Source organism: Lampris incognitus, chromosome 8 (genome assembly GCF_029633865.1).
Source record: "Lampris incognitus isolate fLamInc1 chromosome 8, fLamInc1.hap2, whole genome shotgun sequence".
Lineage (NCBI taxonomy): Eukaryota > Metazoa > Chordata > Actinopteri > Lampriformes > Lampridae > Lampris > Lampris incognitus.
In genome coordinates, this window is record NC_079218.1 from 44,124,777 (window position 1) to 44,152,541 (window position 27,765).

Sequence of the window (27,765 nt, forward strand, 5' to 3'; positions counted from 1 at the left end):
TTTTCCTTTTTTTTTTTCTTTTCACCTGGCTGTAAAGTTCTTCCCACGGAGGATGGTGGAGACCAGACCAGGTTCCGGTTGAGGGAGGAGGCGGAGGCGAAGGGGGAGCAGGGAGGTCGGTGGTAGCTGGAGGTTTTGCAACGTGATGATGATGAGGAGGGGGGTGGGGGGGGGTTAATCAGGGGTGAGACAGAGCAGGGTGTCAGACCGGGGAAGGCTGCAGGGGCATGGCGGGGGAGACCACCGCATCACCACCCATCCACCCGTCAGGACATTCAGCGGTCATAAACCAAGAAAGCTTCCACTGCAAGGTACGCAGGGAAGACTTTTCAGGGCGGCTTTGTCAGGACGATAGTAACGACAGGCCGAGATGTTTTTATCCATTATGGAGACAAAGTGTTGCTGCACAGGGAGACATGAGAGGACTGGACTCGGGTTTTTCCACCCTCATTGAGCGACATTAGGAGCAATCCTCGCCGAAAACTACCGAATGTATCGCCATTAAAAAAAAAAACTAAACTTCCCGATTCAGATGAGTCCCACTCTGACACCTCTGGGTTTAAGACCCCTTTCAGGACATGCATCCATTGGCCCGGTCCGGGAGAGGACATATGCTTAGAAGGAAAGTAAATGTCCTTGCATCTTTGAGGTAAGCCAACAGGCTTTTTTTAGATTTGTGAGAAGAAGAAAAAAGTAATATTTTTACTGCATAGTTACCACCAATCAAGACTGACATTAGATCAGGAGCTACTGTAAGTGAATGAGGGTAGATCACTTGTATTAAACCCATGGCTGTCGAGCAGGGAACTTGTTAAAGCTACAGCATCCCTCTGACCGGTTAGCGATTAGCTCTTGGCTAGTGTGAATCAAAGGGAAGGGGCCTGTGGAACACCAAGACTGAACCCCGAAAGCCTTACAGCGTATCAATAATCTGTTTTTCTCCCCTAACTAACTAAGCAAAATGTAAGCCCGATTGGCCACTTAATCCTATTATCTTACCTCCTGTAACCGTTTTCTGGCACCAACTCTGTGAAAACCCCTCATGGTACAAACACTTAAGCTAACCAGGAGGTGGCCAACTTGTCGCTTCTGCTTTTGACATGTTCGCAGTGACGTATACAAATGGTACTTTGAGCAACAAATTGTACACAGTGTACAATGGACACAGTTCGTACGGTAATAAATCCGGTCAATACACCGATGGCATTCACCTTCAGCACGCACAGCGATTTTGCACATTCTCTCTCTCTTACTCTGAACCGTTCTGAAATCGAACCCATCGTTCTGTTACCCCGTCCCTCTCACCTCACATCGTCTCTTCACCTCTCTTCACCTCTTCACTTCTCAATACCTTCTATTTCACATCAATAGTAATCTCTTTAAGACCACTACCAACATATAAGTTTTATGAAAACAACATAACAAAGATCAATAGCTAAAATAATATCACACCGTGAGAGTGATTTTGGGAATAATCCTTGATGATGGCATCTCCCCTGCCAGGTAAGTATTTTTGGGAATAATCCTGCTGGCATCCTGTTCATGGTCGTCCCCATTGGCACTAGAACTACTCCCACTACAATGAACGACACTGATTTGAGCGCATCAGCTTTACCTCGGATGAGGTTCAGGTGATGGCATACTGCATTGCAAGCGTAAAATTCCTGACCGATAACTGCATGTGAGGTCAGTCGAAATACAGAGACGTTTGTCCGGGCCCATGGCAACTGACACTACTATGGCAAAGAGAAATACACAGACTAAGACCAAAAAAAAAAAAAAAAAAAAAAAAATTACATTGCAAGACACTATCTTTCTATGGCATATTGCATTACGGCCCTGAGCCATACAGGGGTAAGCCTTTGGGTTTCCACAGTCCCCTGGAAGCATTAAACGAATAAAAAGATGTAAGGGGGAACTGAGAGGGACTGTGCCAAGGGAAAAAATGTTCCAAAAAGATCCCCGGTGTGATTACTGTGCAGCCTGTGTGTTTTAAAATTCACTACAGGGTATAACAGGAGCTGTATGTGTGGTGTGTGTGTGTGTGCGCGTGTGAGTGAGTGTCTTTTGTGTAGTCTAGGTGTATGACAAGTGGGATCCATTGGAGATCTGGGAGGTGATGCTGGCACTCCTGCTCATGCCCTGTTCACTCCTCCCCCCCGATGACGTCCTCCTCATAGCCTGCGGGCTGTTCCTCACCCCTCCCCCGCTCCCCCTCTGGCTCCCCGCTCCAGGGTGGTGGAGACTCCAGGGCGGTGGGCCCCCAGCCAGCATGGGGTGACCCCAGGGCTGCTGAGAGCTGGAGCCCCCCTGGTGGTGGTGACTGCTGTGGTGGCCACCTCCACCGCCCCCTCCTCCTCCCCCTCCAGGCCAATGGCCTCCCCCATGAGCACCCTGTCCTCCGCCACCTCCTCCCCCCCAGCCGCTCTGGGAGTCATGAGCCAGGTTAGTGAGGACCATGTTGCTGAAGCCCAGCCTCATCGATTCAGAGTCGAAGGCCTCGATCTCTCGGGCTTGGCGTTCCAGAAGCGAACGGATTCGCTCCAGGCGTTCGCTCTGCAGAGCCAGCATCTCCTCTTCGATCTGGGGAGGCAAACACAATGGACAGAGAAACGGTTTTAAAATGTACACTTTCTTTCCTTAAATACAGATTCTGTGCATTTGTGTTGGAAATGTCAAGGAAAAGTCCAAATGTGTGAAAACCACCAGGACCGGAACACGTCAGCCTATCCCAGCAGTCATTGGGCGGCAGGCAGGGAGACACCCTGGACAGGCCACCAGTCCATCACAGGGCCGACACACACACATTCACACCTAGGGACAATTTAGTACAGCCGATTCACCTGACCTACTGGACTGTGGGAGGAAACCCACGCAGACACGAGAGAACATGCAAACTCCACACAGAGGACGACCCCCAAGGTTCGATGACCCCCAAGGTTGGACTACCCCGGGGCTCGAACCCAGGACCTTCTTGCTATGAAGCAACCGCACTAACCACTGCGCCACCGTGCCACCCCAATCATCCTGACATACTAAATAACCCTAGACATGTAAACATACACAGTGGAGACATTCTTACTTTCTGCTCGAGTAGAGCCCTCCGCAGCGAGACCCTCTGCTCCAGTTCCTTCCTCTCCTTGTCATGCTGGGCGTCCGTCTGCATTTTGATCTTGCTCTGGTAGGCGTTGAGCAGCTCCATCTCCTGCAGCAGCTGCATTCTCAGTACCTGACACTCCCCCTCCTGGGCCTCGTCCAGCCGCAGCTGAGGACGGGCGGGCACAGGGGAACCACGGAGAGAGAGAGAGACAGAGCAAACAATGCTCAAATTACGAGTAAACGTGAACAACCAAAGATGGACAAAAACGTTTTCATGACTAAGCCCCCCCCCCCCCCCCCATGTAGAGCTAATGCCTCACACAGTGTTTTATTTTCAATACCTCTAATGTGCATCGTCCTGAGATGATTTACAATTTTTGCAACTGTGGGCTTCTCATCTGGAGAATTCACCTCAGTAATAACTGCATTTTACTAAGGTGGTCCCTCTCGATTCACTGATCTCTTTTTTTAAGGGACACCTTGTCAAGAAAGTAACTTTAAGACAAACTGAAGCAGTGTCAGACAGATAACCTGGTATGTACAGAAGTCTAATGGAGAGAGACAGACAGAAACAGAGAGAGAGAGAGAGTCATTCTGAGTTGCAAATAGTGATTCAGGGCTTGAATTTTAAATTCAGCCAGTCCTTACCTTAGATGCCAAACTAGCTAAACTTACCTCTTCAAACATGTAATTGTTCTCCATGCCATGTCACCTTCAAAACATATTGAATAACGTTGGATTTCTACTTGTAAAATCAACTTCATGGTCTGCAGTTTTTTTGAGCCGAGATGTTTCTGACAACATCAAGCCTTGTGTTCCAGTCATTCAACTGGTGTTTGTAAACTACTCTTCTTATCATGACCTTTACTCTGTTGCTTGATTCAATTACAAAACACCAGAGCAACACAAAGATGATTCAAAATCACTGTTTACTGCAGTCAGTAGCAGAATGAAGCCCTGACCTTGGTGGTTTGGCTCAGTTTTGTGTGGGACAACCTCAAAATGAGCCCTTGGTTGCCCTATGTACAACTCAAGTTCAAAGTTTTCTCTAACAGGGGGCATCCGGATGGCATAGCAGTCTATTCCGTTGCCTACCAACACAGGGATCGGCGGTTCAAATCCTCATGTGGCGTCCCACTTGGTCGGGCATCCCTACAGACACAATTGGCCGTGTCTGCAGGTGGGGAGCCGGATGTGGGTATGTGTCCTGGTCACTGCACTAGCGCCTCCTCTGGTTGGTTGGGGTGCCTGTTTGGGGGGGAGGGGAAACTGGGGGGGAATAGCGTGATCCTCCCACACGCTATGTCCCCCTGACGAAACTCCTCGCTGTCAGGTGAAAAGAAGCGGCTGGCGACTCCACATGTATCAGAGGAGGCATGTGGTAGTCTGCAGCCCTCCCTGGATCGGCAGAGGGGGTGGAGCAGCAACCACGATGGCTCAGAAGACTGGGGTAATTGGCTGGATACAATTGGGGAGAAAAGGGGGGGGGGATCCACAAAAAAAAACAAACTCTAATGTCCTGTTCCCATCAATGCCGATCGGAGCCAGAGCTGATAAAAACCCGTGTCTATTGCAGAGTCATTTGACCCGGGACTGAATGCCGACTGTAACCTTCCCCACTGGCCAAAAAAGCCAGATGTTAGCAGGTTTTTTGGCCGGTGGGAAAGGGGTATAACAGAACAAAATGCAGGGAGTAATGTCCAAAAAGTTGTCTGCAGATAATGGATGAGATCGTCATGGTAAAGCCATGTAGTAATGCAAGTAAATGCAGGAGCACAGGTTACCATAGGAACAGAAGCTCACATTCAGTGCAAGGCTCACAATGGATAAATTCCCATTACTCTGAAGAGATCTTAGCAGCTCAGCACTCATCTAAATGCATATCAAGGACCTCTTCCATGTTTTCTTTTTCTTTTTTTTTTAATTTGATGCTTCCATTCCCTTTTTCAGACATTCATTTTATGAAAGGACTGATAGATTTTGGTCAGTGTTTAAAATTGTATCTCCACCCAATTCCTCTGCGGCATGACTACAGGATAGAGTGTACCCGTCTTCAGCTGATCATAATCAAAAAATATTGTGCAATTCTGAAAATGTTTAAAGGCTTTGAAAAAAAAAATCCTTAACATTTTTCAAACTCTTTTCCAGACCAACCAGACAACTGCGCAGGTACTCACAGCCTGGGTGGAGAGCATGTCATTGATGGTGTGGTCGTACTGCTCGGCCAGGATGGCCAGCTTCCTGGTCTGCTCCTCCTTCAGCCTCTTGAGCACAGCTTTGTGGTCTGACTTGGGCGTGGTCTCCAGCAGGTGGTTCCGCAGGGCCTTGTACTGCCTTGTCTGGGTCTTGCACGTGTCCTGGAACTGCTTCTTGATCTGCAGCTCCTTGGACTAGGGGAGCCAAGGGGAGGGAAAGGAAGTGAGAAGTCCAGTGAGGGGACATGAAAGCTTAAAAGTACATTTACTCTAATCACCCATGTAGGGGAATGTCGTGTAAATTTACACGACATTCCCCTACATGTAAAAGTAGTGTAAAAAGTGAGTCGATACACCAGAAAACAACCAGGATCAACTTTATTTCTCATTATTGCAACAAACTATCTGAAGGGGGGGGGGGGAGACCACGAAGAACAAGTTCGTCAGCCATTAAGAATTGAACCTTGGTGATTTTTTTTTTTTTAGCTCGGATGCAGCCATTGCAAGCAACGCATAACGAACACAACGCAGGCAGCGGAGCAACTTTGATTACTTCGAAAGGAAACACGCATTCAAAGGCTGCGCCTGATGCCTGGTCACTGTAGTGGAGCTCGGGGGTGAGCTAGAAGGGCTTTGGCGTCTTCTCATGGACACTTTGGCGGCATGAACGCAGTGCCGACAGGTAGGCTTGAACTGGTGTTAGTTTCTTATTCACAGCATCACCCCCCATTCGACTTTGGTAATTCCTTACTCATTTTTATATTTGAATTGTGTTTGAATTTTTAATGCTCAAATTTATCCTACTATTAATATTTACCTACAGACAGATCATGCATTGCCAATGCCGCTATCAGCATGTGGTTGTTATACGTTCTGTCCACTAGAGTTCATTCCAACATCACCAATCTTTGTCTCGATGCGTGCTCAACAATCCAGGTAAGGAAATCACAGGAAGTTGAATCGGTTCATCTGGACACAACGTTCACTGAGAGAAACGTGTCATCACTCATCTAAGTGACCTCTTCAGTCTCAACTGACTGCAGGTACCTCCACCCTTATAAACGATACCGAAAACCAAAAACAATGATCGCTTTCATATGCAAATTACCGTGACTATTAGCTAGAGTTATAAAGGCCATGTGTACTATCCAGAGGATTGGTGAATATCCAAAGGAATTGAATCGAGTGCAACTAGACTTGGTATATATCCGTGAAGACGTTTCGCCTCTCATCCAAGAGGTTCATCAGTTCGTGCATTTCTGACTAGACCAAGCTAGTCTGACTGGCTGGTGATGAGACTGAGATATTTATCCTCTTTGGAGTCGTTATCAGAGCTAACAATGTCCATGGCTCTTTGTGTTCCAATGTGTAGCAACGCCCATCGCTAACAGAAGTATTGATATGCTAACAGAGGTATTGATATTGACAGATGGCCATCTATGCGAAACTGGAAAAACCATCCCTCAACATAGGAGGAGGACTGTGACACCACCTATCTCCCACTTACAATGCCGTCCTTTCATCTCTACCCAGGAGAGTCAAGAAGCTTAGGCTCCAAGAACAACATTCGGTCACTAACGGCTCCAACAACTCATGACCACTGAATGGAGCACTAACGAAGTCGAAACTAACACCCCCAATGACCGTTGCTGCTTAACATCAGATCACAAAGAGCCACGCATATCAATACCTCTGATAACGACTCCAAAGAGGATAAATATCTGAGTCTCATCACCAGCCAGTCAGACTAGCTTGGTCTAGTCAGAAAGGCACGAACTGATGAACCTCTTGGATGAGAGGCGAAACGTCTTCACGGATATATACCAAGTCCAGTTGCACTCGATTCAATTCCTTTGGATAACCATGACCTGGATGAATGAAAACATTCACAGACGATTGGGGAACAGTTGCAGTAACAGCATTGTAAGATGGCGACAGATGTACACTTAGCCCCCCCCCCCCCCCCGGTTCAGGGTTGGTCGTTCCCTCTTCACATAGATGGCCTCATTGGGGAAACCAAACAGACGCTGGCGAAGAGGACGGCACAACACAGAAGAGCTGACACGGGGGGTGAGAGTACATCTGTTGTCATCTTATAATGCTGTGACTGCAAATATTCCCAAATCCTCTGTGAACAGTACACACGGTCATTGCAACTCTAATGGTCGCGCCTATTTGCATATGAAACCAGTCGTTGGTTTCGGTCGTTATACCACTGTATTGTTTATAAGGGTGGGGGTACCTGCAGTCAGTTGGGACTGAAGAGGTCACTTAGATGAGTGATGAACCATTTCTCTCAATAAACGTTGTGTCCGGATGAACTGATTCAACTTCCTGTGATCACCAAACTTTATTTGTTATTCTCCTGTTTGTTGATGGGAATCCAAAAACTTTACCACGTGTCGCTTCTTAAACGGTCAGGAGTGCTGATCTCCGTGGATGCATCGTTTTCTGCCATTTCGGATATTGTAACGTTAGACGTTAACATTAGCGCGTTGAACGTGAGATTGTGATCGAGTCAGACTCAGAAAAAATCGTATTGTTCATCACACGTGACAAAAGCATTTTGTTTTCACATGCAGGTAGGCCAAGGCGAGAAGGTCCGTGTCTAGATGGTAACCCTAGATTTGCAAAACTCTCGTGGGATTTTTTTACGTAACCATAACTTAACCTAACGCTTGTGAAGTGCTACTGCACTGAATCAAGTGCGCATGTGCAAGAGTTTCACAAATCCAGGGTAACCGTCTTGTGTGTGTGTGTGTGTGGGGTCGTACCTTGAGGCTCTTTGGCTGCTGGCGGACCTCCATGACATGCTTGCGTCTGAGCTCCCTCTCCCTCCTCTTGTTGTATTCCAGTTGGTTGGTGAGCTCCGTCTGGTGCTGCGTCCGGATGAGCTCGGTCCGTGCCTTCTGGATCGTCCCAAGGTGCCGGAACTCCAGTTCCTGCATCGACTCGTGGTGCCTGAGCAGCATGGCGTGCTCCAGATCCTTCTGTGTCTGTCGCTTATTCAGCTCCTGACACACAAGAGAGAGATATGAACAACCTTCTCTTAAATGTGTTACACACATTAAACAAACAAACCCAAAAGTGGGACAAAACAGCACAGTAACACATAACAATGAACAGGGCAGTTGGACCGTGACTTTGATCAATCACTGCCACTAGGAACAGGAAGTAGATATTGAAGAGCGCACCTCTCTGGCCAGGTCCTGCTCTACGTTGTGCCTGGCGATGAGGATCCTTCGCTTGAAACGTCGACACTCCAGTTCGAGGTACTGCCTCTGTCTCCTCAGTAGGTTGGCCTCTTCCTCCGCCTGGGGGTTGATACGACCTCACGTCAAAACACTGGATCTCTCCATCTCAATTATGACCACACTCTACATGTAAATCCCTCCCTAAAGACAAGTTGTCCAGAGTATGTGGAAACGTGATGCTTTGCTGACTGTACACAACTAAAAAGGGGACACACAAGCAACAATTGCTGTCTATTAACACCTGAAGAGCAAAGAAATATCCAAATTACACATGACAAAGAAGCCTAATATTAGCACTTTTAGCCCATTAGCTACAGAGTTACCTTGCTTACCGTAAGTGTATATTAAGAACTAGTGCTACTTTGTTGCATACCACTTCGCTGGTCTCACACCAGTTAACATAGAACTGAAAAAGCTATACTTAGTCTAGGTTTCCACACAGCACAAAATCTGTGGCGGCTGCAGACACGTCTGCACTAGAAATCAGCTCTTTGGTCATTACAAGTGTATGATGATAGTAATGTATGTATATATCTAATAATATGATAATAGTCTGTTTGTCTGAACAAAATGAAATAAAATCAAAATTGGGCTTTATCTGCAATCGAGTGGACTCAGAGCTAATATCTCAATCTACAATATGCTCAGGTGCTTGGGTAATTATATCCAACATGACATAATGCATCCATACATCCATCCATTATCCAAACTGCTTATCCTGCTCTCGGGGTCGTGGGGATGCTGGAGCCTATTCCAGCAGTCACTGAGTGGCAGGCGGGGAGACACCCTGGGCCATCACAGGGCCGACACACACACACATTCACACCTAGTGACAATTTAGTACGGCCAATTCACCTGACCCACATCTTTGGACTGTGGGAGGAAACCGGAGCACCTGGGGGAAACCCACACAGACACGGGGAGAACATGCAAATTCCACAAAGAGGACGACCCGGAACGATCCCCAAGGTTGGACTACCCTGGGGCTCGAACCCAGGACCTTCTTGCGGCGAGGCAACCGTGCTAACCACTACGCCACTCTGCCGCTGACATAATTCATTTGAAATCAAAATGTGACTATTCATCCATCATCTAAATCCACTTAATCCAACTCACACTTACGGGAGTTAGAGCCTGCCCCATCATACAGCTGGCTAAAGACAAGAGAAACTCTAAACAGGTCTCAAGTCCACTGCAGGGCTCTCACATCATTCACACCTACACCCAATCCAGAGACTCCAGTTGACTTAACACGCATATCTTTGGACTGTGGCAGGAAACTGGAGTAAATGGTAGAAGCCCAAGCGGGCGCAGGGAGAACAAGCAAACTCCACAATTACAATATACCATTTTACCATTTGTACAAAAAGTGAATCACCTGCAAAACAACTGAATTCAAACACTTCCAGTTTTTGTTCCCACAAGAGAATTAGATGCTTCACCATTCATTCACTTTACTTGCCCATAGACATTTTAATTTTTAACTATAAACCAAGTTAACTTATAAACCCAACGAATGCTGACCTGGAAATTCTGGATGTTCTCTTTCTGCTTGGATAGCCACTCCTGCTTCTCCTTCTTGGGGGTCGACTGATTTTCACTCAGTTCCTGACCAAACCAGTGAAAATCATCTTTTACAAGCACAGTGAGAACTAGCTGGACAGAACAGGGGCATTCAACATATCGGTGTACAGATGTTTGTTGACTGATATAGACCCCCCCCCCCACACACACATTTTTTCTCCCCAATTGTACTTGCTCAATTACCCCACTATTCCAAGCTGCCCCAGTCGCTGCTCCACCCCCCTCTGCCGATCCAGGGAGGGCTGCAGACTAACACATGCCTCCTCCGATACATGTGGAGTCGACAGCCGCTCCTTTTCACCTGACAGTGAGGAGTTTCACCAGGGGGATGTAGCACGTGGGAGGATCACACTATTCCCCCCAGCCCCCCCCCAAACAGGCGTGCCAACTGGCCAGAGGAGGCGCTAGTGTAGCGACCAGGACACAAACCCACATCCGGCTTCCCACCCGCAGACACGGGCCAATTGTGTCTGTAGGGACGCTCAACCAAGCTGGAGGTAACACAGGGATTCGAATCGGCGATCCCCTTGTTGGTAGGCAACAGAATAGACCGCTATGCAACCCGAACTTGAGTTGTAAAATTAAAAATGGATCAGATGCTTAGAGAACCAATTTGTGTGTTTGTGTGTACCTCTTTCAGCTGCTCCTTGCGCAGCTTGTACTCCCGCTTTTGCGACTCCAGGAAGCTGCTGAGCTCTTTCTTCTGCTGGACCTGGATGTGCTGCTGGAACTTCTTCTCGTCATTGGTGAACGTCTTCAGCTAGATCAAACACAGGAATACAGTGAGCATGCAAACACACACAAGCTTGAAAACACAGGAGGACTTTTTTACCATATGAATATTCAAATGTCTTGGATAAGAAGAGATTCTATAACATCAGGGCCAAGTTTGTATTTGACATCCATTTTGTAATTTTTACTGTCAACACAACATGCTGGTCAAATTACCAACATATCCCTCATTTACTTTTTCATTTACTTTACTTTTACATCCGGCGTCCCACCCGCAGACACGGTGAATTGTGTCTGTAGGGACGCCCGACCAAACCGGAGGTAACATGGGGATTCGAACCCGTGATCCCCGTGTTGATAGGCAACAGAATAGACCGCCGTGCCACACCCCCTTAGTTTCTATGCATGTCCTGTTTGTTCTCACTATTTGGGCTATTAAGCACACGTCTTTTGTTACATATACTACTGAAAACCCCCTCCTCAGTGATTTAAACAATGTGTGTGTGCCTTTCTTCATGTGTGTGTCTACGTACATCTTTTTCCATGGCTGCCTGGTGTTTTCGGAGCAGCTTCTCGATCTCTTGGGAGAAGGTGTTCCTCTGGCTCTCCAGCTCTTTGTCCAGTCTCAGCCTGTGCTCGTCCATTTCCCCCTTCAGCTTGTTCTCCAGGGCCATCAGGTGCTTCTGGTGCTGCCGCCTCATGCGCTTGTAGCCCGTCATCTGCTCCCTCAGTTCTGAGTCCTGCTCATGCTCCTGCATCTGACGGGTCACCTGTAGTGATGGACACAATGAGCTGTTAGCAGGGTGGAGACATTTTGGATGCAGTACCAGGGGTACTTTCAGTACTTCAGAAGTACCTTTTATAATAAGAGTACAAGAAACTATTTGAGAGTGTGAGAAAATCAGACCCCTATGGAGGTTCACACACTTATCCTGATGTGTGTGTGAACCTTATGTAGTTTCAACACACATCCTGATGTGTTAGACGATGAAAGTATAACCTTATATATACAAAAAAGTAAACGCACAAGTAAACACTGAGGTTGTTGGGATGCATAAACTGTGTTTTCTATTAGTTTCTGCAATTATTTATAATATTGGCATATCTGTGATATGGAAAATCCCCCCCCCCTTTCTCCCCAATTGTACCCGTCCAATTACCCCACTCTTCCGAGCTGTCCCCAGTCGCTGCTCCACCCCTCTACCGATCCGGGGAGGGCTACAGACTACCACATGCCTCCTCCGATACAAGTGGAGTCGCCAGCCGCTTCTTTTCACCTGACTGTGAGGAGTTTTACCACGGGGACGTAGCGCATGGGAGGATCATGCTATTCCCCCCAGTTCTGCCTCTCCCTGGAACAGGCGTCCAGACCGACCAGAGGAGGCGCTAGTGCAGCGGCCAGGACACATACCCACATCGGGCTTCCCACCCACAGACATGGCCAACTGTGTCTGTAGGGATGCCTGACCAAGCCGGAGGTAACACGGGGATTCGAACTGGTGAGCCCCGTGTTGGCAGGCAACGGAATAGACCGCTACGCTACCCAGACGCCCCATGATATGTAAACTTTTAATTTAATTCTATGGAGTTTTGAATCCTGAATTAAGAGCTAGTCCTTTAAGTGGGTATGATATTGTCTAAGTTCCAGACCAACAGTAATAAAAGATAACATGGAATATGGGTTTAGCTGTAGAGGGACATCTAGTGAGCGCCCAACAGGGGGCTTACATCAAGTGTCAAGGTCAGATAGTGCAACAAAGAAGGCACATCCTGGAAAACTTTAAAATGAACAGTAACTATACAGCCATTTCTTTTTCTTCTTTTTTTTGTGTGGATTTTTCCCCCTATTTCTCTGAATTGTACTTCGCCAATTACCCTACTCTTCCGAGCTGTCCTTGTCACTGCTCCATCCCCTCTGCTGATCCAGGGAGAGCTGCAGACTACCATGTCTCCCCCGATACATGTGGAGTTGCCAGCCGCCTCTTTTCACCTGACAGCGAGGAGTTTCGCCAGGGGGACGTAGCGCGTAGGAGGATCACGCTATTCCCCCCAGTTCCCCCTCCCCGCAAACAGGTGCCCCGACCAACCAGAGGCGGCGCTAGTGCAGTGACCAGGACACATACCCACATCCGGCTTCCCACCCAGAGACACGGCCAGTTGTGTCTGTAGGGACGCCCGACCAAGCCGGAGGTAACACGGGGATTCGAACCAGAGATCCCCGCATTGGTAGGCAACGGAATAGACCGCTATACATCCATGTCTGAATAGGCTATGTCATACAGGGCACAGCAACAGATAAGGTGACATAGGGGTGTTCTCACCAGCGAGGCTGTGCGTATTGTAGCAAAGTGCTCTCTGTTGCGGTAGTGCTTCCTGGGGCCCTGAGCTGGGGGTGGCTGGGGCTCAGAGGGCTGACTGCTGGCAGCCTGGTCCTCACCATAACTCTGTTCTTCCTCCTAGAGATGCAGCACAGCATTATCACAACAATGTGGTAAATATAATATGTAAGATGGAGAAAGAGGAGACAAAAAGAGATGAGGGGAACAACAACGAATGAATCGCACATTGATGAACGCCGAAATACCACTGAAACAAAAGCTCTATCTGTCCAAGACAACTGCTTTGCACATTTGTACAGGTACAAAGGTTCAACTGCCCAAAGCAAACAAAAGTCCAAATCTGTGTTGTGATTCAGTGGCTGGCGTCACGTTGAGCTTTGTTAGCAGGTGTAATGCTGGCTGTGCTCTTAAGTAGGACAGCTTTGAAAGACAGCTTGGATGCCTTGATGGATGCTCGACAAGCCAGGTAAGGAAATCCCTAGAAAGTTGAACCAGTTCATCTGGACACAACGTTCAAGTGGGAGACATGTTTCATCGCTCATCATCTGAGTGGCTTCGTCAGTCTCAGCTGGCTGCAGGTATTCCCAACCTTATAAACTGCATAATGACTGTGAATGGCACAGTTGTGTCATGAGCGAAACCAGGAGTTGGTTTTGTATGCAAACTGCCGTGACCATTAGAGTTAAAATGGCCACGTGTACTAGTCACAAAGGACTGGAGAACAGTAATAAAAATGGGAATAGGAAGGAACACTGGTTTGAACGGCGAGTCAAAGAGGCCATCTATGTGAAGAGGGAACGACCATCCCTGAACCGGGCCTGGGGGGCCTAAGAGTACATCTGTCGCCATCTTACAATGTTGTGATTGCAACCATTCTCAAATCCTCTGTGAATAGTACACGTGGCCATTTTAACGCTAATTAATGGTCACGGCAGTTTGCATATGAAACTGATTGCTGGTTTCAGTTGTGACGCAACTGTGCCGGATTTGGTTGTTATCCAGCTGTGTGGTTTAGAGGGTCAGGGATACCTGCAGTCAGCTAAGACTGACGAAGTCACTTAAATGAGTGATGAAATATTTCTCCCACTAAAGTTTGTGTCCAGAATGAACTGATTCAACTTTCTGAGAGCTTGACTGCATTTTTTTTTCCAAAAAGAAAAATATGCATGTATCCAGAAATTGGTTATGAGTAACGTTTTTTTTTTTTTAAAGAAAAGTGTTTAAATGCAACAAGAAATGGTTTCCACACCGGCTTAAGGTGTATAACTGAGCTGTTGGACATGACAGTGTGGTCCCCCTCCATCAGATCCAGCTCACTGCGGCTGTCCTGGGCTGCTTCGTTTAGGCTGTTGACAGAGCTGCTCTGGGAGCTGGCGCTGATGGACATGCTGGGGATTGACTGGTTACTGCCCAGGCTGTCCACTGTTCCCGTCCGACCCCCGCCCTTCTCCTTCTCTGGCTCCTGGAGACATAGTGGAGAGATGGAGGGAGGGCGGGGGGGAGTAGTGGGATAGAGACAGCGAGAAAGAGTCGATAGAGAGGGAGAGATACACAAAGAGACAGACAAGAAAAGCACAGACACACAGGCAAACACATGCTTAGTTAATTACTTGGTGTAGTGTAATGACTGGGCCTGTGGGCAATTTATCTACCCATCTATTTGTTAGAAGAAGAAAAAGAAAGCCACTTTATTTTTTAATTGTACAGGTTACAATTAAATTTGTTTCCTGCACTTAACCCATCCTATTGTATAGGAACAGTGGGCAGCTGTGGTGCAGCGCCCGGGGACCATCTCCAGTTCTTTTTCCTATTACCTTGGTCAGGGGAACCCTATTATTAACCCTAACTAGTTTGCATTTTTCTTCAAACTAAATATACAGAACATGTCATTCTTACATTGTGGTCTTCATCTTGTAAGCACGTTCACCCAAAAAGTACAATACCCATACACTGACATGCTTGTATACACACACCTCATCCCCATCCTGCGTTTCGGCCGTGGGCCCGTTATGAGCCTCCTGGAAGAGGATCTTTTTCATCTTACGGTACTGCAGGTTGTCCAGTTCTCTCACTGCATCCTTGGTTCTCAGGATCAGGTCCATCAACACAGATTCTGGGCGCTCCCGCTGCAGGAAAGCATGCTGTGAGGACAGGCAGAAGGAAGAAAGAAACAGAAAGAACAGGACCATGGAGGGGTGAAAGGACAAGAGGAGGTGGAAGAGAGGGTAGAGATGGAGGAAAACAAAACAGGGAAGATCAATAACTTGCTTTAGGGGAAGGTATCATAGAGATTATATAGTCAATATATAAGCCCAAGACAGTTAACTCCCAGGATGCAGACCCTTTTTGGTCGAATCTAAACCTCATCAAGGAAGTCATACTGTGATTATTTCTGTGTAAGAACAGAGACTAGTGTAATGGTTATAAACAAGAAGATATTGTGTGCAATGGTGTTACACACCAAGGACAAGATCCATTAGCGGCAGTGAGTCCACTAGTAACTGACAGCTGCTCCATTACTTAATGATGACTACAGCATCTGCATCTCTAAAGTACTCATGGCCGCTCCCCAGTGACACAATCAAGCTCTCTGTGTTATGTGCGTTTGTTTCCAGTGTGCACGGGTGTTTTGTATGTGCTTGCAGGTTTACAATGTGCATGTGTGTCAGGAAGTAGAAGATTAGTGAATAAAAATAGCAGCTTACGGGGACAGAGCAGAGAGCAAACATTAGAGAGATTTAACACCAGAAGGCTTGGCAATCTTCAGTTTAACACTGACCCCGCTCTCTGCCTCTGTATATGCACATCTGTGAGTGTGTGTGTATGTGTGTATTCTTACACCCAGCATATCATCAGAGTGTGGTCTATCCTGGGGGATTTTCTGAAGGCAAGAATCGACAAAGTTTCTAAAGTAGTCCGTCCTGCAGAAGACAAAGAATAGAAGATGAGAGACTAGACAAAATCATCTTCAAACTCTGAGTTTATAATCTAAAGCATCTGATAAAGATTCCACGTGCCAAAAATACAAATGCAACTGAGTGAGGTAAAATGCTTTTGATATATATTGGAGTATTAAAATAATAATAAAGATAACAATACTGATAATAATGCCAAACTATAGAGAAGTTGTTTTGTGTATATGGTTTTGAGTCCTGACCTGTGCACCTGTTGGTCATTCAAGGTAGAGAGATTTCAGTAATGAGATGCCATTTTAGAGAATATCAATGGTTTGAAGGCAGGAACCTTTAGCATACTGAAGATGTTTAGTTAATGTTTAATTTTCTCTCTTTTTTTTAAATTTTCTCCAGTTTTCACATCAATTCTGACATGTTCAATGTTGCCTTGTTCACCTGTAGTCCTGCCATTGCATGATCCCTTACAGTGGTTGTGGAGGGCGTAGACTAGATATGAGCATCCTTGAATATACTTGGGAGTCGCTGACCGCTTCTTTTCACCTGCCAGCTGCAGGTTTCTCCAGGGGAACATAATGCATGTGGAGGCTCACGCTATTTCTCCAGGATCCCCCTGCAGCTGTACAGGCACCCCAAAACTAGTATGAGTCACTAGTTGCAATGGCGGGACATACACCCTGCTGGCTCCCCACTCAGGAGCACTACCAACTGCACTGCCTGAGGTGCCTAGGCGGCTGAGCCAGAGGCAGCAACAGGATTCTCAATCTGGGATTTGGATGCTAGCATATTAGTCAGCTGTGCCACCTAGGTGCCCAATTAAATCTTTCTCAAGAGCAGTGTGTGTGTGTGTGTGTGTGTGTCTCACCATTCACTGGACTGCAGTGCAGGACTCTCATTCTGCGCTATGTGGTATAAGGCACTCATTGCATTCATGTTAAACAAAGGAGGTTTCCTCTCCGCTAGAAAAAACAGGAAAAACCGAAGTTAGCACAATTTGGCAAAGTAGCAATGATTTACATGTCGGGTCAATTTAGACTTCGCCAGTTAATCTCATGGAGGTCACTGTGTCCCATCAGAGGGTCAAACTGTACCCGCCAAACTAGACTTAACATGACAAAAACCAAATGATAATGTAATAAGCCGGACAATGCCTGTAAATGATAGCCAAGTACAACAAAATTGGATGTGTGCATCATTTGAGCTGATCAAACTGTCATAAAAAGTACCTTAAGAACCAAATTCCATTCATGGTTTGGAAAGCACAACAAGAGAAACTTCAAGAGTCGCTGTTTCACATTTGGGTTCCCTATTAGGTCAAATCACTATGACATACATTTAGCATTTGCATTATAGCATTAGCTGGTACTCATGTTTGTGGGATAGTAATGTAAATTGGGAATGAGATTCTAAAGACATAAAAAAATTCAGCCTTGCAGACCAATCATTTTCAAAATGGTAGGGTAGAAACTAAGTGTTTCTACAGGTTTATACTCAATCTTTTGAAAATGTAGGAGGATGATTACCAATACAAGTATTACAACAGTCACATTCTGCTTCCGGTGTGGGAAGATGGTGGCGCAAATTCACGTTTGCAGCAGCCTCACCCAGCACCGGTGTGGGAAGATGGTGGCGCGAATTCACGTTTGAGGCGGCCTCACCCAGTACCGTCCATGCAGTGTCTTTGTTCACGTCTGCGTCTAAGTTTGCGTCTTCGTTTGATAGCTGGGTGAGTTGGCGCTGGATCAGCTGGAAGAGCTTGGTCTGCTGCATCCTGTGGGCCCAGGGACCACAGCCCTGCCTGGAGCTGTGCCCAACGAGGTAACACTGAGGGTGGTCTGACAGAACGCGGAAGCGTGGCAGGCTAAGCTAACTGCTTGCCCATGCAGACCGGCAGTTCCGATAACACCGAGGGCGGTCTGGCCTAGCATTGACTGTGTTTTTAGTGTTGTCGTGTGGAGTGCGGGGAAGTGTGTTGAAGGTGTTGGGCTGGGAGAGCTAGCGTTGGATTGGCTGGGAGAGCTTGGTCTGCTGCGTCCGGTGGGCCCAAGGACCACGGCCGCTGCCTGGAGTGGCGCCCGAAGAGGAAACACTGAGGGTGGTCTGACAGGACACGGAAACGGGGCAGGCTAAGCTAACTGCTAGCCCATGCAGTCCAGCTGTTCCAACAGTCATCGGCTGGCATTTGTTCTCCTGGACAGTGATTTTTTTTGGTTTAGTTTAGATATATGTGTTAGTTTGGATATATGTGTTAGTTTGGATAAATGTGTTCTTGTAGTTTTTGAATATGTGTGTTGTCTTTGTATTGCACTGTTGTGGGCTGGGGGAAACGATGTTTCGTTTGATTTCATGGACATGAAATAAAATGACACATAAAGTGTTCCTTATTCTAGACATGACAATGAACACCCACCTAATTCTATACAGGTTATTCCTAAGGACCAGACATCCACCTTCCCATCATATTGGCCTTCGTCCATAGCCAGAATCACCTCCGGGGCCATCCTGGAGAGGGACGAGGAGGAGGTGAGAGTTGGGGAGACATGCAGAGGGGAGGTAACAGATGATAAAGAGAAAGACAGAAAGTAGAGTGCAAGACATAAGACCATGAAATCTGTCAACCATTATGTGATTGCTAGAAGGGAAGAAATATCACTGTACTACCTGAATTCAATCAACTTGCACCTCTGTTGTACAGAGGATATAAAAAGTCTACACACCCCTGTTAAAATGGCAGGTTTATGTAATGTAAAAAAAATGAATCCAAAGTAAATCATGTCAGAACTTTTCCCACTTTTTTTGAAATTGCAACCTATTAAAGTGAAACATATCAGAGAGAGAAAAAAAGAAATACAAAACTTATAATAAACTAGTTGCATAAGTGTGCACACCCCTAAGCTAAAACTTTGTTGAAGCACCTTTAGATTTTATTATAGCACTTAAGTCTTTTTGGACGACAGTCAAATCAGCTTGACAGTCTATCTTTTTTTTGGACCCCCCCCTTTTTTTTTTCTCCCTAATTGTATCCGGCCAATTACCCCACTCTTTCGAGCCGTCCTGGTTACTGCTCCACTCCTTCTGCCGATCCGGGGAGGGCTGCAGACTACCACATGCCTCCTCTGATACATGTGGAGTCGCCAGCCGCTTCTTTTCACCTGACAGGAGTTTCGCCAGGCGGACATAGCGCATGGGAGGATCACGCTATTTCCCCCAGTTCCCCCTCCCCCTCAAACAGGCACCCCGATTGACCAGAGGAGGCGCTAGTGCAGTCACCAGGACACATACCCACGATCCGGCTTCCCACCTGCAGACATGGCCAATTGTGTCTGTGCAATGATGAGGATCTTATGAAGTCAGTGAAGGTGTGCTAAATCCATTTGTGTATCCCAATGAGACTTTATCTACTTTATGTACAGCACAGTGGTAAAGTTCACTTATTTAATACACTCAACTTATATATACGGGGAAATTCAGATTTACTAAAGTAGTAATTTTGCTTGTTTTATTCAGACTAATCTAGACAAATCCATGGCCCTTCTCATGATGTGTGAAACAAAACGTCGAGCAACAGGATTTCTGTGACTGGATTGTCCCCAGTAAATTTTCCATCCTCAGCCTAGCTCGCCCCAAACCAACTGCAGTCGCAAAGCATTTGAATAAATCATTTAGCGACGCTATGCTCCCATGGGTATATGCAAACACAAACAGAGGATTTGGGGTTTTAATCTCAAAGCAATTTAGTCAACCAACACTTGACTAACAAACCTCGAACAGTAACTTGATTTGTCATGTTTACGTTTGATTCATTGTAAGATCTGGGGGAGAGAAATGCCGTATTCTTTCAGAGTGGATGTCTGCAACGTGGGCTGGGTATTTTCTCACCAATATGGCGTCCCTACAAAGGAGTTGGCAGGTGATGCAATCGAGGCAGACCCAAAGTCTGCCAGTTTGACCTGCCCAGGCTCAGTAAGCAGGATGTTCCCAGCCTTGACATCCCTGAAAGGCAAAAGAAAGAAAGAACAATTAGAAGAATACAGTTTATATAGCTTCATCATTGAACATACTTGCATCCATTTTGCTGGGTGATGTATTTCTTTTCAAAACAGATTGGCTTCACAACCGCAATGTGCGAGCAACTCGGTGATATCCCTCAGTGATAGTCCTACTGTAAGACGAAATTCAGACATATACAGAGAAAGCATGAGATTGTAAAATCACTTCACCTGTGGATCATGTTGTGGGAATGAAGGTAGGCCAATCCCTGTAAAGCACCATGGGTAATGGCAGCAATCTCCACTTCTTGCAAGGGTTTTTTATGAACTGCAAGATAAAAAGGCAAAAAACAAAAACAAATTATTGATTCCCATCAAATACTAGGTTTTCCTGTTCCACGTGGCAATAAACCTCCTACCATGAGCCAAAACTTAGGGGGGGGCACTTACAGCTGACAGTGCAAGGATGAAATCTGGTTTTGACATGTGAAACATTGAAGGCAAAGCTGCCATTACTAACCTTCCAAAAGATCTGATGCCGAGCCGAGGCAGTACTCCATAACCAGCTGCACAGAGGAGAGCAGAAGGCAGGGTAAATGTAGAGTACAATCATAACACGTACATACGTATATTCCAATAGGACGAGAGATACAGAGAGAGAGACTGTGTAAGTGTCCTTGTCCTACCCATGCTGTGTGTTCACGGAGATAGCAGCCTTTGTATTCTATACTGTTGGGGTGCCGAATCCTCTGGAGAAACTTCACCTCTTTTATGATATCCTGCCATTTCTGTTAAGGAAAAGGGGAAAGAGAGGAAAGACGGATCCTTTCACATCATGTAGAACCTCAAAACCAGACGACACATTCAATGGCTTTATATTTCCCCATGCATTCATTTCTTTATTCGGATGGAGGTCTCTTTCTTTTTTTGGATTTCCCCCCCTTTTTCTCCCCATTTGTACTTGGCCAATTACCCCACTCTTCCAAGCCATCCCGGTCGCTGCTCCACCCCCTCTGCCGATCCGGGGAGGGCTGCAGACTACCACATCTCCTCCGATACATGTGGAGTCGCCAGCCGCTTCTTTTCACCTGACAGTGAGTTTCCCCAGGGGGACGCAGCGCGTGGGAGGATCACGCTATTACCCCCAGTTCCCCCTCTTCTCCGAACAGGTGCCCCGACCAACCAGAGGAGGCGCTAGTGCAGCGACCAGCACACATACCCACATTTGGCTTCCCACCCACAGACACGGCCAACTGCGTCTGTAGGGGATTCAAACCGGTGACCCCCATGTTGGTAGGCAATGGAATAAACCGCTACACCACCCAGACACCCCAGAGAGACCTGAGCAAAAACCATTTAAAAATCAGAATGTTTAAGTGCAAATTAGCAATAATTTTACTATTGCAATTGCCATGTAAACATCTTAATATGCTTCCTATTCTCCTCACTCACGGTTCTGCTGATGCATATAGTCCTGCTACTGGCACCGGACTCAGAAAAGGTAAACAAGCAAGCAGCAGTAAACAAAGATTAAGAAGAGGATGATGTTGATGTAAATATTTATTATTCGACTTTGAGTTCCCTTCTTCAGGATCTCGTTCCAGATAAAATAGTCGTGAGGCTTCCTCTCAAAAAAGAGGAGACAGCAAACAGACACATTTCTGGAGGGACACTGAAACAACATCTACGCTCAATAAAATGAAGGAGCTTAAGATCCAAAAGGTTTGGAGGTGCGAAACGGAGACATTTTCCATAAAGTCTTGAACACAACGTTGGAAGCAGGACTGCACGCAACATAACTTTCGTTTCATAGTTCGATCGTCCAATGAGTCTTGTAAAATTCCATCATGAAGAGATTAAACACACGTAGACACCTTAAAGAGATACTAAACCCTATACCATTTTTGTGAGTTTGATGACATCTGCAGGTTAAAAACCGGGTAAAAGGTCAAAAACATGGCAGGCTGGTCTTGGTATTCTGTGATGTTAGCATAGCAGGATAAACACAGCTGCAGCTAACAACATTAATTATGGATCTGTTGGATGTAGATTAGGCGGCACAGTGGTGGACTGGTTAGCGCGGTTGCCTCACAGCAAGAAGGTCCTGGGTTCGAGCCCCGGGTAGTCCAATCTTGAGAGTTGTCTCTGGTTGTCCTCTGTGTGGAGTTTGCATGTTCTTCCTGTGTCTGTGTGGGTTTCCTCCAGGGGCTCCAGCTTCCTCCCACAGTCCAAAGACATGTAGGTCAGGTGAATCGGCCCTACTAAATTGTCCCTGGGTGTGTGTGTGTGTGGGCTCTGTGATGGCCTGGTGGCCTGTCCAGGGTGTCTCCCCACCTGCTGCCCAATGACTGCTGGAATAGGCTCCAGCATCCCCGTGACCCTGAGGGCAGGATAAGCGGTTTGGATACTGGATGGATGGATGGATGGATGAATGGATGGCTGTAGATGTGCCAAAGAGGCAGCATGTACAGTGCTGCTGACAAATGTTAGTGCTGGCTCTATCTGTCAATGCTGATAGGTATGCTGACACACCTGACTCAAACAGAGCCATTATTAATGTTGTCTGCTGCAGCCGTGTTTATCCTGCTTTGACTTTTATATGGTTTTTAACCTGTAGATGTCAGCAAACTCACTGATGGTCTAGTAACGCTTTAATCGAACAACCTTAATTATCCAGTTGAATGAGGTTATTGACTGCATCGGTGTATGGTGTGTGTGTATGAATTAATTAATTGTAATGCACTTTGAGTGGCTGTTGCAGCTATAAAAGCGCTATAAAAATGCAACTTGATTGACTGATTGACTAACAGCATGTAAGCATGGTCAGTGACAGCTGAGTACAGTTGAGACACACAACCTGACAACATTCAAGCAACGAGATTTTTTTCCTAATCTGAGAGGATGTGTATGGGAAGTTCATGAGATCGTTTTCAGTGTGAATAGGAGTAGAGTCTGTCTGTCTCTCACACACACACACACACACACACACACACACACACACACACAGGTTAAGTATAATCTGATTATGGCTAATCTGAAATCATGAGAGAAGGAGTCTGCATCTGACCAGATGACAGTGAAAGTGTGTACAATGGAGTGACCCTGGCCCTGTGAGATTCTGTGTGTGTGTGTGTGTGTGTGTGTGTGTGTGTGTGTGTGTGTGTGTGTGTGTGTGTGTGTGTGTGTGTGTGTGTGTGTGTTATGAGGTGGAAGTTAAAACATCTTAGTCTGGCAGCCACACTGTCAGGGAGGTCAACCTCATGCATGGACACGATTCACTAGCATTACATCTAGATTGATGCAACGCTGCCACTTTAAACTATGTCATTTCTGGTGCATTTGGAGAGCGATCGGCTGGGTTGGTTTTAGGGGTAGCGTGATGCATCAAACCCATGACTCGCTATGGTTTCATTACAGTGATCAAGAAATACCTACTACCGAAATGAATGTGCCTTTTCCGTTGACAGTAATAAAAAAAGAAAAGCTATTTAGATTGAAAATGATTGCATAAATTCATTGTGAAGTTTTGTGAACATATTGAGAGGGAGAGAGCAAGAGAGACAGAGAGAGAGAGAGAGAACTGTTGGCATCAAATCTGTGTTGGTAAATGCTAACAAATGCTGTAGTTGGCCTCATTCTTTGAGTGAAGCACAAAGTGCGTGCCGGGGTTTCACACAGACATCGGTGTTTCCTAAAATAGTCGTGTGCTTCGCCGCCGCCAGTTAGGGTTTAGCCATCCCATGAGCCTGTGAACTTCATGGCCGGCACCGTCTTTAGAAACCGGCCCAACCTGACTAGAGCTCGGCCAGGACGGCTACTATTTACAACTCTACCACGCTTTGCCAACAGCGCTTATATTAATAGTCACTTACGCTGAAGAACGTCACCTTCACCTTCATGCTGCAGCCACTTTTTGCGAGACACAAAAAGGCATTACATTCATGGGTATCACATTTTACTGGGAAAAAGAATGATAATGTTAATGCCCGATGTACTTCTGATGCTTTTGTTAAATAATCAAGACAGATCTTGTCACATAACCCTGCTGGCCCTCGCCAGGTTATCCGCAGGAAATACAGATTAGAGTCATACACGAAGAGATGTATGCTTGTCACTTTGTGAGGGGAGCAACTTTCCCCGTGGCTGAAAGGATAAGTGCTCTGGAAAACCAGAACTGCAATGATATCAAAGAAACGCTTGGTAGGCAGGCCACATAAGTTCACCGACACTTCTGCAGCAAAGGCGATGGTTTAATTTGTACAACAACTGCTAAATCAGTTTGGGCAAATGAAAGATGCACCAAGTGTTCATGTGCTCCGATTATGATTCTGCTGCAAGTATTACTTCTCATGCACCATGCTGTTTAACACGCTTAAGACAGACCTTCAGACAGACCTTAAGACAGAAAAGACCTTAAGACAGATAGACATTAAGACAGCCCTTAAGACAGACAGCCCTTAAGACAGAGCGTCAGACAGACCTTAAAACAGATAGCCCTTAAGACAGATAGTCAGACAGACCTTAAGACAGATAGACGTTAAGACAGCCCTTAAGACAGACAGACCTTAAGACAGCGCTTCAGACAGACCTTAAATAGACGTTAAGACAGACCTTAAGACAGACAGACCTTAAGACAGACCTTAAAACAGACAGCCCTTAAGACAGACAGACCTTAAGACAGCGCTTCAGACAGACCTTAAATAGACGTTAAGACAGACCTTAAGACAGACAGACCTTAAGACAGAAAAGACCTTAAGACAGACCTTAAAACAGACAGACCTTAAGACAGACCTTAAAACAGACAGACCTTCAGACCTTAAGACAGATAGACATTAAGACAGCCCTTTAGACAGCCCTTAAGACAGAAACGACCTTAAGACAGACCTTCAGACAGACCTTAAAACAGACAGACCTTCAGACAGACCTTAAGACAGATAGACCTTAAGACAGCCCTTAAGACAGACAGACCTTAAGACAGACCTTAAGACAGAAAAGACCTTCAGACAGACCTTAAGACAGACCTTAAGACAGATAGACGTTAAGACAGCCCTTAAGACAGACAGACCTTAAGACAGAGCTTCAGAAAGACCTTAAAACAGACAGACCTTAAGACAGACCTTCAGACAGATAGACGTTAAGACAGCCCTTAAGACAGCCCGTAAGAGAGACAGACCTTAAAACAGACAGACCTTAAGACAGACCTTCAGACAGACCTTAAGACAGCCCTTAAGACAGGGCTTCAGACAGACCTTAAAGCAGACAGACCTTCAGACAGACCTTAAGACAGAAAAGACCTTGAGACAGACAGACCTTAAATCAGAAAGACCCTAAGACAGACCTTAAGACAGATAGAACTTAACACAGACCTTAAGACATAGAGACCTTAAGACAGACCTTAACAGCCAATCAAAGCAAAATGAATTCAACTGTGGCTTAGTGAGGTAAGTGATTTGAAAATTATTTTACCCTATCTGGAAATAATTTTCAAATCACTTACCTTGAGAAAACTCCTGTTGTAATTATAGTGGATCTCGTTACTCTTATAACACTTTAAGCCATCATTCCAATAAGGTCAAATGAACTGATGAAGATAATAGCATATAACCCATGCTACCATGTCAATTAGCCGAAAATGCTCGGCATACTGGGCAGTTTCATTTTTTGACATTTAAAAGGTACCCAATGGTAGTTTTCCTTGTAAAAACAGTTTTTGTAATTCAAAATTTCTCACCAAGACACTGTGTGTCCTTGAAGCCTTATAAACGTATGCTATACATCGCCTACCTCATAAGTCACTTGCACAGCCTTGTTTTTTTCCCCACGTTTTAGAAGCGGAATTATTTACAACTGGTGATGTTCTTCTTCTGTTCTTTTTATTGTTGGATCGTTAACGTTACATTGATGCACTACTACCACCAACTGTCGACTTGAGTGTTACCGAGTGAAACGGAGAGTAAAACCTCATTCACCTTTCGTTTGACTGACATCATCAAGTCTTTGAGGAAAATACATTTCTCTTGGTTAGCTATCAAGCAATTTGTCATGTGGCTGGTTTCAGCCAAGGTCATATCATAAAAAGTTAGCGATCATGCACCCGGCTAACACCAGCTGCTGTTCAAAGCATGTAAATTCACCTATTTAGTGTTACTGCTAATTTTTTTCATGACCAAAATGTGTATCAAATCTCAGAATGAGCAAAATTTGCAATGTTTGCTATTGCCTAGTAAATCTGTCACGACTAGCTTTGGTGCAACAATGCATAATCTTCATTTGTAAATTGGCTGGGTCTTCCTTTAGACCATCAACATCTCAGGGTCGCAGTCGTGGAGTCAGGTTCGGGGGCGGTCGTGCTGGTGTCAGAGATTGTCGGGGCACGCCAAGTGGAGCTGCTGTCAGCGAGAGAGGGCTTTTACAACTTGGCTGGGGTAGGGTCCAAAGAGTCCCGGAGGTCAGAGAGCAGGTCCAGCAGGTATATTTGAGGTTATTCTATGTTGGTTTTATAGTACTCAACAAAATCTAAATATAGCATTTACCAATCCTATCCCCTTGTATGACGAATGGAAGATAGAAAAGCTGTTCATCATTAGCACAGATAATTATCAGAGTTTATACACCATACAAATTTGTGTTACATATATGTTTGTTATGTAAAGTTTGATTTTACTTGCCCTTACACAAAATTTGCACCCACACTTACGTGCGGTATTTGTTTCTAAGACAATTTCCTAATTTTCCTGCCCAGGAAAGGGGCGATCATCTTGACAATGCCTGAGGCTGCAATTAGGTAACAATATCTAAGACTTATTGAACGCCAGCCAGGACTTCCTGTATCTGTTCCTTCATCCGTCTGTTTTCTTGGTTCTACAGCTTCGCTCTTGGTGGTCAACATAATTCTCATGGTGTTCTTCTTATTTCCTGTTTGTTTGTTTCTCTTCGTGTTTTTTTTTTCTGTAGATATGTGTAATAGGTCACCCTGTGCTTGCGGCGTGCATGTGTGCTGGAAGAAAATGTGATGCAAACAATACATGGACCCACTGCTTTGCAGCACCACTAATGGCAAAAACTACATTGGTTACCTTCAATATTCAGACGTTAATTGGTGATAGAGACCTTCCCCTATTGTACACACAGAAAATACCTGTAAAAATTAATCTGCAATGAAAATGTATTCATGACTGTGATCTGATATGTGAACCATTATCTCTTTGTGGTTTTGCCCTCTCACCTCATTAGACTGTTTCCCGTTGTATGACATCTTCTTAATGGCCACCACCTCATTGGTGCGCACATCCCGTGCCTGGGAAACACAGAGAACAAGTCTCACTAGTACACATGCCTGTAAACAAGCAAAATTATTATCTTCCGGGTTTCTGAGACTGATAACTTGCTTCTGAGTGTAGCATTGTTCTAGGTGGCCATTGTGATGATGTGTAATTTACGTTAAGAGTGTATTTGCTCTGTACAATCTTTGTCAACATGTAATTTACGTACAAAGTAGACGGCTCCAAAGCTGCCATGCCCTATCTCTCTGAGGTCAGAGAAGAGCTTCTCTGGGTCTTCTTTGAAGAAGAGCTCAGCCACCTCTGGATCCTTCAGGCTGCCAGCCCGTACAGAGGAGGGCATCCTAGTTAATGTAGTCCCTTTTCGCCCACAGTAGGGGG

The 27,765-nt window shown here is 45.8% G+C and overlaps 1 protein-coding gene across 1 annotated transcript; it reads right to left on the reverse strand.

Moving 5' to 3' along the window:
• taok1b (TAO kinase 1b) lies at positions 1 to 27,765 on the reverse strand. The gene is made up of 20 exons (XM_056284158.1): positions 27,596 to 27,765; positions 27,330 to 27,401; positions 20,791 to 20,892; positions 20,625 to 20,670; positions 20,336 to 20,432; positions 19,995 to 20,108; positions 18,526 to 18,617; positions 16,981 to 17,074; positions 16,043 to 16,124; positions 15,177 to 15,344; positions 14,453 to 14,665; positions 13,186 to 13,320; positions 11,398 to 11,634; positions 10,764 to 10,892; positions 10,073 to 10,156; positions 8,489 to 8,608; positions 8,069 to 8,308; positions 5,277 to 5,489; positions 3,083 to 3,265; positions 1 to 2,583 (listed from the first exon to the last, which is right to left on the reverse strand). Exons 1-20 carry the CDS (start codon positions 27,725 to 27,727, stop codon positions 2,077 to 2,079), a joined length of 3,060 nt encoding a protein of 1,019 aa, XP_056140133.1. The 5' UTR covers positions 27,728 to 27,765; the 3' UTR covers positions 1 to 2,076.

Coding starts and splice junctions, on each gene's coding strand:
- taok1b (XM_056284158.1), bottom strand. CDS start 27,727: ATGCCCTCCTCTGTACGGGCTGGCAGCCTGAAGGATCCAGAGGTGGCT. Junction 14,666..15,176: donor AAACGCAGGATGGGGATGAG/GTGTGTGTATAC, acceptor CTATGTCTCCAG/GAGCCAGAGAAGGAGAAGGG. Junction 8,609..10,072: donor AGAACATCCAGAATTTCCAG/GTCAGCATTCGT, acceptor ATCAACCCCCAG/GCGGAGGAAGAGGCCAACCT.